Source organism: Martes martes (genome assembly GCF_963455335.1).
Source record: "Martes martes genome assembly, chromosome: 9".
Classification (NCBI taxonomy): domain Eukaryota; kingdom Metazoa; phylum Chordata; class Mammalia; order Carnivora; family Mustelidae; genus Martes; species Martes martes.
Window position 1 is genome coordinate 82,455,196 of NC_137896.1, and position 11,785 is coordinate 82,466,980.

An 11,785-nucleotide genomic window follows, 5' to 3' on the forward strand; every position below is an offset into this window, starting at 1 on the left:
CCACAAGAGCAACTTTTTTTTTTGCCCCCCCATTTTACCCTTTCCTGAAAGCAAAGCAAAATGTTTGAAAAGACCAGCACAGGTGGTGGGACTGCAGCAACAGGCACACCACGCAGGATGCTCTCCAGGTGTGGGTGTCAGGCAGACCAGGGGTTACTGCAGTCAAAGATCCCCAAAGGAAGGAAATTCCCTTTCCCATACACCACCCCTCCCAACACCCTCTCACGCCCAGCCTGGCAACAGCAGATGCCAAAGGATAAACGGGCATAAAAAAAAAAAAAAGTGAAGTAGTACTCTTAAGAGTAGAGCACAGCATTCTGTCACCTGCTGCAAGAAAAGCCCTCCCTGTCAACCAGCCCTGAGTCACTTCCCTTCTCTGCATTGACTGTCAATGCTCGCAGGGGCAAAAGACCCCGAGCCTCTCAAGCAGATACACGCAGCCCCCACGACCCCACAAACCCGCTCTCTGGGCCTCTCCCCAGGGTGTGTCCCAGTGGCTACCAACCGGCTCTTTTGCGTCCAAGCCAGAGCCACTGCTACCTTAGCTAATGGCAGCTCTGAATGAAAGGAGCCGAGGCAGGCTCCGGATTTATGAATGTGCAGGGGAGGAGGGGAGGGATATCATGTGACAATAAAGGAGAGCGTCTTATTCACAAAAAAAAAAAAAAAAAAAAAAAGTGGCTGGTGGCGGGCACAGCCACTGAGCAGCGGCGTGGGCCGCCGTGCGGTGACCACTCGGACCTGAAGCCGACGACCTCAGGCGCCGGGCCCAAGAACCTTGCCTCCGCTGCTCCCCCGATTGGAAACGCCTCGGGCGGGGGTGGGAGAAAGCCAAACCCGATTCCACCACCGCGAGGCTGGAGGGAGCCTCACATTGGCCCCGGGCTGGGAAATGGCCCGGATGCCCCGGAGGGCGGCGGGTCACCCCGGAGCCCCTCCAGCGGAGCGCCCAGAGCATTGTTCCCCTCGGGCCCGCGGGCCGGGCACGCATGCCTGTGCATGCGCACACACACACTCGCACACAGATACATACATTTACACACACACACACACTCACATACACACTGGCCCGCAGCACATTGCCCCGCACGCTCCCGCACGCTCCCGCCCGCCCCCGCAGCACACGACTCGGATCCGCCCCCGAGCGGCCCCGATCCCGCGGGGCGCCTATCCCGAGCCCAAAAGCGCGTGCACACACGCTCACACGCGCCGCGGGACCCCTCCGGCGGCTCCCGCACGGCGACCTGCCTGGGGATCCCGGCTCACGCAGACCCCAGCGCAGCCCGCGCCCAGTCCTCCCCTGGCTCCGCCGTGTTTTTTATGAATGAAAATATGGTATGCAAATGAGAGCGATTCAAGAAAACGAAATGGCGGAGCCTGGGCCCCAGTGGGCTCCCTAAGGGACCGGGGGGCGAGCGGCGGGGCAGGAGTCACAAAGTCACAACATGAAAACCCACCGACCCCAGGAAGCCGTAGCGGGGGTGTCAGGTCTTTCGCTCCGGGCACGGAAGATTTCGGGGGGGAGGGGGTGTTTGAGAGTCCCCGGAGAGGGAGCGGGGACCGCCCCGAGGTCACCCGCGCGCCCTTGGCCCCCGCCACGGCCACCAGCCCGCCGACTCAAGGCGCGCCCCCGCCGGCCCTAAGCAGTCTTGGCCCCCTCCTCACTTCAACAACGCGGGGGGAAATCTCGCAGCCCAAAGCCCACAGGCCGGCTAGTAGCTGCACCCCACGCCAAGTTCACCCAAGCAGCGTCCCTGCCTGCGTCCTCAGCCCCGGCTCCTTCGCTACCCCCGCGGGGCACCCTCGTCCCACCCCGCGGCCAAACTTACTCGTCCGGGTGTGTTTCTTCGGTCATTTTCCTGTTCACCTAGACGCCTGTCCCGCGGCGGGCAGCTTTGCTCCCTTCATCTTCCTGTCCGCTCACCCTCCTTTTTCACATCTCCGGAGATCGCCTGATTTGGTTGGGGAGGGGGAGCGGCGAGAGATGAAGGGGCGCCGCACAAGGGAGAAGGGGAAGCAGGGCGAAAGGAGCGCGGGTGAGGTTTGGGGAAGGGGTGCAAAGGCAAGCTGCGGGAGGAGTGAGCGCAGCAGCGCCCCGGGCTCCGCAGGAGGGGCTCCGGGGGCTCGGCAGCGAGCACAGGGGGAGAGATTTGGGCAGGGGACGGCGGTGGAGGAGAGGAGGAGAAAAACAAGCGCGCCGTGGAGCGGCTGAGACTGCTGAGAGGAGGAGGAGAGAAGGGCCAGCCGCGGGTGGGGGCTCGGTCCGGGGTCGCCCCCGGGGGCCGGGCCAATCAGGGTTCCGGGGAGCGGTCGGCGGCCGGGGGAGGTGCGCCTGGGAGGCGGTGCAGGGCGCCCCGTCCGAGCCCCATCTCTCGACTCCACCGATTTACTCCATATTGGATTCTCACCGCCGCCAACAGGAGGAGGAAGTAGGGCGGAAGCGATGACGTCTTCCCAGCGGCCAGAGGTGGTGGAGTGCAAAAAGCTTCCTACTTGCGACCGATAGAAAAAAAAAAAAAAAAAAGGGAGGGGGGGAGGAGAAAAAAAAACTTTGTCCCGCCTACTGAGCATGCCCGGCTTCCTTTCCCCCTCCCTCCTGGCTTCCACTCCCGGAGGAGCCGCGGAGCGGAGTTGTTTGTGCGGCGTTCTGTCTGGCTCCGGATCCTTTTTCGCCATCGCTCCGGGTTTTAAGAAGCCCGAGAGGAGGGAGGAGGCGGGAGCCGGGGACTCGCACACATCTGGCTCCAGTTTGGTTCCCTCCCTCCATCCAAACCCCTGGATTAAAAATGGTGGGGGGCGGGGGTGGAGACGTGGAGTTGAGGAGAGGCCCAGAGGGGTGCTTGGGCTCAGAGGACCTAACTACCCTCCACAGTGGAACGGAGGGTGGGGACGGCACAGGTGTTTTTGCCAAGGTTCTGAATGGCAGAGCTTTTCAATTTCTCATGAATCTTGTGATCTTTTTTGTCTTGCTAGCGGAGTGGGCATTTTTGAGGAATCATTATTTGTACATTAAAAAAAAAGGCAAATCCAACACAGCCCAGAAACGTTTGCATTTCAGTAGAAATGATAGACTTCTTCAGGTTAAAAGGTAAGCTCAAATACATTTTAAAAATTATTTAGTAAACCTCTCTCTTGTTGGAGGATGGCCCTTATCCCAGGCCCTTGAAGGCCATAGTTAGTGGGCCAGAGGTTACCAGCCCAGTGGGCCTTGGCACAGATGAGTAGTTTGGATCCCCCCTCCTCCTACCCTTTGTCTTTTAAATGATTTTTCTTGTCTTGGCCCTGGGACCACGGGCTGAATGGGCCCACGCTCTCCAAAGCAGCATTGTCTGGCAGTGGATAAGGCTGGCTTCCTTGGCATGCAACCTGTGCCGTTGCACAGGGATCTTTACTTGGTTCGATGTTCTGCTGTTGCAGTTTTGAGATTCTTTATAGTGTTGGAACAAGGAGCTCCACACATTTACTTTACATAGCTGTTCAGTATTTCCTTGGGGGTGGGGGGGTCTTGCTATAAAGCAAGAGGTAGTCCCTGCCCCTTCCTGCTCTGCAAGCACAGTACCCTTTCTACCCTACTGAATGTGCCAAGAGAATATGCAGAGATTTTAACCAAATAGCAGCCATTGATCAAATTAAGAGACTAAATGCCTCAAATGTAGTACACTTAAAGGGTGTATGTATGCATTTGGAGAGCCACAAGTGTTCCAAAGATAGTAACAGTATCACCTTGAGTCAAGGAGAAACTAGTGATTTACCCTAGGCTTCATGCCTATCACAACCATGATCTTTGTGGACATGGATTAGGGTTCACCCACCTTTGATGCTGAGTGCTGGTGTGTAGTGCTGAAAAGGGAACTATGCAAGGGAGAAACACCTGGGTTTGTTTGTTTTTTCCTAGCAGACCTGAGACCTTGAGTGAGACCTTTAACAATTCTTCAGTTTCTTTATAAAACACGGATAACAAAGATAATCTTGTCTTTCTCAGGTTTTAAGGCCATTGAGAGGCTATGAGAAAGCACCCAACAAAGGAGCATCTCATTGTTTTCTAAATCCCCATAAGGCTAAGGCATCTGTCCTGTCCTCACCTTTGGTCATTGCTTTTCTCCTGGAGGTGCTGAAAGAAATCCCACTTAGTCATTCCTGAACTTCCAGGAACAGATGTTTGTCCATGTCAAAATTTTCCATCCAAGGGGCATCGCTCTGGCTCCACCCTCCAGTTTCAGAGTGTCCAAATGGCAAGGTGGCAGGTGAGATGATTTTAAGTTTCTGCAGGTAGGCAAGTAAATCCATGTCATCACCACTCATTCATCCAGCTCCCTGCTAATAGCAGTGAATGGCCCAGACGGCAGACCAGGCAGCCAGAGGAGCAAAGAAAATCATTCTAAAGTCCAGGTGTCACCAGCTCCCCACTTGGATGTCCAGATGCCAAATTCCAGCAGGTCCTTGGGTTCTCTGAGCCTTGGATACAACACCTGTGGGATCAGGATAATACCCTCAACATACGGTTGCTGGGAAAAATAAATGGCTACAGTGATCGTATGGTGTTAAGCAGCACACTGCGAATAGATGAATGGCAACCCTTTCTCCTCTCTAGCCAGTTGTATTACTAAATGCCACCCTCCTTCACTCACGTTCCTTCATGTTCCTTTAAAGAAATCCTTCCAGTTCTCTTCAGCCTCGTTCAACACCCAAAAGGGGCTTTTTAATGTAAATGATCTTAGGTCACCTCTTGGTCTTCCCCATCAATTACTGCGACTCCTGCAGCTCCATAGAATAAATGGCGATACTGGGCGAATAACTCAGATACGTTTTTGATCTGAACATCAGGGTTTTATCGAAGTCTACTGAATTGTTACCAGAATAGCGGGTATCACGCATTTAGGGCTTTAATTTAATGACATTACCGAACGAGCTAAATACCCACATCCGTGTTTCTCCCCCACAACTAGAAAAACGGGGGGGGCAGCTCTGAACACGATCGATTCAAGAATGTCGACTCTTAGAGAAACCTTACAGCTTCAAAAGTAGAGTCGTTCTTCTCACAACTTCACGCACGCCCAGCGGAGCCCCCAGCAGGACCCCAGCCTACCCGCCCTCCAGCCGGAGTCGGGGGCGGGGAAGCACCCCCCTCCCCCCCACCCCGGGTCCTTCCGCCGGCCGCCTGGAAAGCCCGGAGTGCGGAACCGGAGCGACCCTCGGCAGCCAAGGAACGGGCATGCTCAGTAGACCCGCAGGTCTGGTTTCACTCCGAAGCCGGCCGCAGCCCCCGCTCCCTACCGCCCCGCACGGGCGCCGGGAGAAGCGGACATTTTATCTTTCTCGGCAGTCGGTTCTCTTTCGTGTCCTTCGCCCCTTCTCTGCGTCCTCCCACCTCATTTGGGTCCGGCAGGGGCCGCGAGTGTAGATCTCCCTGGGGTGGGTTTGGGAGTGGGATCTGATAAACCACTCCCCCCGGCCCCCACGGGGGCGCGCGCGCCGAGCCGGGGTGTTTTGGGGGAGGACTCAGCTGTGCACTAAGGTTCGTGCGGCGCGGGCAGAATCTCCCACTGCCGGGGCGCCCTCGCTCCCCGCCCCGCAAGGCGCGCGCAGCTGCGCCCAGGCCTGTCCTCACCTCACCCCCATTCTGCCCCTTCGGTATTTCTCAATGACCGGCGGAGGACACTTCCGACGGGGGAGGGAGCGGGTATCATTAGCGCTTGGTTTATCAGTTCCTTCCGGTCTGCCCAGAGCCCAGCCCTGCGTGCCGCTCGGCAGCGCCTCGGCGTCCCGGTGCCTTTATTATGTTTAAGTAAGCGGCCCTGTGTGCCAAGTGAGTTTGTAGCCCAGCTGTCTCTCCCAAGACCGGCCGACGGGAATGGAAACCCAAGCTCTCGTAATAAAGGGGATGATGCAAACTTAGAAACTGACCCGGCGCCCGGGAATGGTGCCCCCCCGCCCCCCTCCCCCCGGCGCGGGGCGTCCCAGTCGTGGCATGAATGGCTGGAGCCAGATTGCATAATCTACGTGGTATAAATAGCCGGCGGGCGGGCCGCTGACGCGCTTGCTGGTACCGTTATCGTGCCACACTAAATGCCCCAATGCAGCTCACTCCCAGCTCATTTTCCCTTTCTGCTGCGCTGCTGGGATTTTAAGTAGCAGAGATGAAAGGCTGTTGTCCCTGCCTCCCTCCTCCCTTGAGGTCATATTATGAATGAAACGCCAACCTCGCTGCTTTCCGAGGTGCCCCACTTCAGGTAGGAGACAGGCTCAATGTCAAGTGCAGCGGTCCACCAAAACGTGTGTGTGTGCGCTGGGGAGGGAGAGAAAGCAAGCAGGAATGAGTGACGGGGCTGGGAAACCTTCTGGTCGAGAAAATGTAACCGCTTAGGGTTAGCCTCTGGAGTTTCAGTTTACACCTCTACCAGCCTCAGCCAATTTCAGAGCGGATTGTTCAAAGGGTCTTTCGATTGTGGCTGCTCCCTCTCCCAACATAGGCCGCCGCCCCTTTAGAAGTGTTGTTTCATTCGGAAGAGCTGGTTCCCTCTCCCCTCGGAGGCAGCAGACATCCCTGACTATAAGAGCCCTGGGGACTTTTGAGGTTCGGGAGAAAGGCTAGTGAAACGAGTCAGTTTAGCCATTTTCTAGTTCTAGAACGCTTAGAAGACTCAGCTATGTCCAAAGCAGAGGAAGTATAAAAACTTATTCTTTGCAACAAATATTTCACAAGTATGTGATCATTTTAAAAATGAAAGTATGCACAGGGTTTTCCCCCCTTCTCTTAAACAAGTTTGAACGTATTTTCTCAAAGTAAAAATTACCAGTTCTTTGCTGATGGGTTTCTGGCCTATGAAAGGCAATAAATAGGCTCATTCTTTTTCAGATTACATGTCCATTACTCCAATCTGCACTCAAAAGTGTGGGTACTCTGTGAGGCAATAGGAATACGGAGGTGAATGAACCCAGGTCAAGTGGGGCAACAGGCCTGTGAAGAAAACTTTAGGACAATGGGGTACCGCTCTAAAACCCGGAGCAAGCTGGGTTTTAGAAAGCAGGACTCCAGGAAAGGAAAGGCTTTGGAGGAAGGAGTGTTTGAGCTGGATCTTGAGGGAGGGTGAGAGTGTTGATTTGATAACTGGGAATAGGGGACTCTGGAATAGCCCAGTGAACACAAAGGCCATGAGGTGGGAAACAGTGGGGGGAGAGTGTGGGAGTGACAAGCCCTAGAAGGAGGCCACATAGGACACGCTAAAGGACCTTCGACTATCCTGAAGTCAAGGAACCTTTGTAGCTGGTTCACAGCTGATCTTTGTCAGTCCCAGTTCCCTGCGGTGGTGCCATAGATATGCAAATGTGGGGCAAGTGGACATTCATTGTTCTGGGATTTAGGGCGTAAAACCACGTTCACAAACTGATAGCCCCTGGGCCACAAAAGGTCCCAGACAAGTTTTGTTTTGCCTGCATAAAATAAATAAATAGGGCGCCTGGATGGCTCAGTGGGTTAAAGCCTCTGTCTTCAGCTCAGGTCATGATCCCAGGGTGCTGGAATCGAGTCCCGCATCTGGCTCCCCTGCTTCTCTATCTCTCCCTACCTGCCTCTCTGCCTACTTGTGATCTCTGTCTGTCAAATAAATAAATATAATCTTTTAAAAAAATAAATAAATAAGTAAAATCTAACAGTTTAAAATCAGAATATTTCACATAAAAATCAAGATTTTGGGCTCCTGAAAGAACTCCAAAGATGTGGCAACGGTGAAGGCCAAATCCTGCTTGGTAACAAGTGATTGTTTTGGGGGGCCACTGCCTTGTCTATCAGGCTTCTGGCTCCTATAAGCATTTGTGGTTTTGACCTCTATGTGAACCTTTTATGACTGGATCAAAGCCCCTTTCTGAGACCCCAGGTAGGTATAACTTGTCACTGGGTACAGCAGTTTGCATGAGGAGCCCTGGTCCTTTTGGGGAGGAAAGATACCAATTCCCAATATCCTGCCCCAAGACTCTGTATTGGGAAAATAGATGAATCTTAGTGACTTTAATGGTGATTAGGGTGACAGGTGGGGAAGGGGAGGAGGGTTCAGTTCCCCAAGATGGAGAGACACAACTGACAGCTGCCACCAACTTTGAGATTGAGGAATACACTGTGGCCAGCACAGAGAAGAGCAGAATCTAGAGACAGTTCCATGGGGACTTCATTTGAACAACTGGATTCAGTCTTGCCAGAAGTTTGAGGATGATCTGGACTTTTAAGATCAAATTGGGCTTCTGTCAATTACGGCCAAAAAAATTCTAACTACCAAAATAGAAAGCCATATTTTGGATTGTGAAAAAGATTGAGAGGAAATAAGGCATGGAACAGAAGGGGAATTTAGAATGTGTGTTTGCAATTTAACACAGGGACATCTGGGGTCAATGCCAGAGAATTTTGTAGAGATTCTGATTTTATAGAACGAACTTCACCCAGGAAGTTAACACTGAATGAGTTATAGCGACATCTCTTTTTGATGTCACCATCCCACCATCACCACCATAATTCCCATTTTCCATTTCCTTACTCTTTTCATCAGGCCTCCTTTTTCCTACTTTTATTCTCCACCCCCTCCTTCTGTGAAGACCTTAACTGAGAAAGGAAGCTTAATAATGAAAAAGAATTTTTTAAAAAATCAGTGCCTTTAGAATTAGAACAAAATGAAAAACAGTATGTTTGTGGCAACTCTGTCTCTAATAAACCATTTTGCCAAGTTTTGGGGACTGGATAAAGAGAGATAAAGAGAAAAGAGGAAAACAAAACTCAGTAATATATGGTTCCTGTATCAATTAGCTTTTGCCGTATAACAGACCACCACAAAATTCTATGGCTTAAAACAATAAACATTTTATTATTTCTCATGAGTCTCTGGGCTGTTGACTCAGTGGCTCTTTTGGCTTTGGCTAGCTCAGCTGGGGCTGGATGGTCTAGGATGGTCTCTAACATACCTGGTGATTGGTGGGGTGGTTGGTCTACTAGGGCCTGAGCTGGACTGGCCCAGCTCTGCTCCACATGATCTGTTATCTTCCAGCAAGCCAGCCCAGATTAGATCATATGGCGGTGGTGGCAGGGTTCCCAATTCAGCATGAGAGGGCAAACCCCAAAGTGCATGCATTTTTCAAGCCTCTGTTTGCCACACATTTGTTAATATCCCGTTAGCCAAAGAAGTCATAGGGCCAACCCTGAGTCAAGAGTCAGGGAGTGCGGAAATAGACTCTCCTTTTCCTTTTTCTTTTTTTAAGAGAGAAAGAAGGAGAGAAGAAGGGTCAGAGGGTGAGGGAGAGAATCTTAAGTGGATTCCAGGCCCAGCAAAGAGCCTGATGCAGGACTCCATCTCACAACCCTAAGATCATGACCTGAGCCCAAACCAAAAGTCAGACACTTAACCAATGGAGCCACCCAGGTGCCCCTAGACTCTCCTTTTTGATAAGAAAAGCAGCACAATCATACGGCAAGGGAGGCGCACACAAAGATGAGAGGCACTTGTCATAATTTTTACAACCTGCTTAGGTCTCTACCCCAAGTTTCACAATTAGGGAAGGATATTAGGATATTTATAATAATATACATTGATCACATTTATAAATATTGTATATTTGTAATATGAATATATGATACATATAAAATATACATGTTTAAGTATATAAATATATGAATCATTTTTATGTAAGTATCAGCATATATTTATATATGGGTTATTTTTTTTAATGTTTTAAGATTTTATTTATTTGAGAGAGAGAGAGAGAGCATGACTGGGGGGAAGGGCAAAGGGGGAAGCAGACTCCCTGCTGAGCAGGAAGCCCAACATGGGGTTCAGTCCCAGGACCCCGGGATCATGACTTGAGCCAAAGGCAGATGCTTAACTGACTAAACGACCCAGGCGCCCCTAGGTTACTATTTATATATAGGAGTACTCTTGATAGAATTAACTTCCACCTTCTAGTCACTGATTTATGACCAGGTAACTAAAGTTGCTTAATGTTTAGTAGATTTGTGCAAGCTATAAAACTCTTCTCCGTAATTTAATGAGTAAAGAAAGAGACCTTATGAACTTACTATGCTTGTCCTTCTTTCTCAGCATGAAAATCCTGTCTCTGATATGCCTTGCCTCCTAAAATAGGTATATTTCTAAAGAGATCTGGGCAAATTCAAATTCAAGTTTATAAACCAAAACACATCTAAAAAATACCAAGGAAACTTAACTAAGTTTGCCACAGATTGAATAATTTGGAAAAGCAAATAACTGTCCCCTAATTTGTTCATTCTATTAAATCAGACTTTATACACAGTTTGGGATTAGTTAAAGCAAGTCTTGTGTACTTTTTTGATGGTGGCAGAGGAGGTGCTCTCGGTGGTGCAGGAGAGGATGATGGTGACGACAATGAAGGTGCTGAGAAGCAGTCATGCTGCTGGTGATGATGGAGGTGGTGAGAGGGGACCAGGAGGGGCGAAGTGGTGGTGGCAGTGTTTGAGGTGATGGCAGTGGAGGTGATGGAAAGATCAGAAATAGAAGCTGGGAGTTTGCTGCCAGAGTGTCTCTGTGGCCCTCTCACCTGATCCCAGACATACAGACATCTGAGCAAATACATTGCAGAAAAGAATAGAAGAACACTATGTCAGAGAAAAGAAGAAAAGAGAATATGTTGTAGGGTGAGCTGCCCTGTGGGCCAGGCAATTTCCCACAATAGCGGGAGGACTATCCAAGTCCTCTTCCTCCTGGCCTCCGGGTATCCCTTCCTCCAGGGAGGTTCTGTCACCTCCCCTCACTGGGACTCGGTGCTCCAATGTATGGCCTCACCTTCCTCTGTCCTAGGCTTTTTTACACACTATGTGATTGTGTATCTACTTATCTACATTACCTTCCCACTAGATGGTAGGCTCACTGATAGTGGATGCTACTTTTTATTCTCTCTTACTCAATCTAGAGTCACTATGGCACATAGTGAGTCTCCTGTAATATTACTGACTAAATGAATGACAGGCACTATGGCTTGCCTTCTTTCTTTCCCTCTTAAAGTACATTTGTCCCATGGCATCAGAGAAACTACCCTTTGGAATAACTTTCCATGTGTCACCGGCCCAACTTGCTGGTGTCAGATAAGGGGCTGGGAAAGTCCACATTGAATAGCAGCATAAAATCCTATAGTAGTAGAGTTCAAAGGACATTTTAAAGAACCACCTGTTTTAAGATGAGGAAGCTGGGATAGGTAAGCCCAGATAAGCCAAGTGACTTCATTAAGACCACATAGATAGTCAGGATCACATCTAAAACCATAACTCAGAGACTCAAAGTCCAAGTTCAGTAACTAAGGTGCTCTTGTTGAATTCCTACCATATGTACCCTTGGCACTTCTAATTATGCTCATGAGAAGCAATTTAGCTTATCGATGTTGTAGCTCATTCATGAAAGAAATGAAAACTTGTTTTTAGCTTTCCAAAGTCTACTCAGGAATAAATATTAAATATATATATTTTTATATATATGTATATATATAAATATATATATTTACTTTATGTACATGTGTGTATATGTATACATATATATGTAATCTTGCATCATGGTTCACATTAAATTCTACTGGACACTGTTGGTCTAGGGAAGTAATGGAAATCCCCCTCTCCTTTCTTCATTTGGGCTCTGTTTTTTTCTTTGAACTATAGGTTTTTTTTACCCTATTTTTCCTTACACTGAACTGTCACAACATAGCCAATAAAATGTAGGAAGATGTCTTCTAGGGAAATTCAGTTCTGGGAAACATTTGAATCCCTGGCAAAAAGAGAGATGGG

General features: G+C 50.0%; 1 protein-coding gene across 1 annotated transcript in view; it reads right to left on the bottom strand.

Moving 5' to 3' along the window:
* SPRED2 (sprouty related EVH1 domain containing 2) overlaps window positions 1-2,406 on the bottom strand; it is a 115,307-nt gene extending 112,901 nt beyond the window's left edge. Inside the window, exon 1 of the mRNA XM_080813030.1 lies at window positions 1,830-2,406. Within this exon, the coding sequence (XP_080669156.1) occupies window positions 1,830-1,855 (26 nt within the window). The 5' untranslated portion in view covers window positions 1,856-2,406. The remainder of the gene's footprint in view (window positions 1-1,829) is intronic.
* Window positions 2,407-11,785: the final 9,379 nt, after the last annotated feature.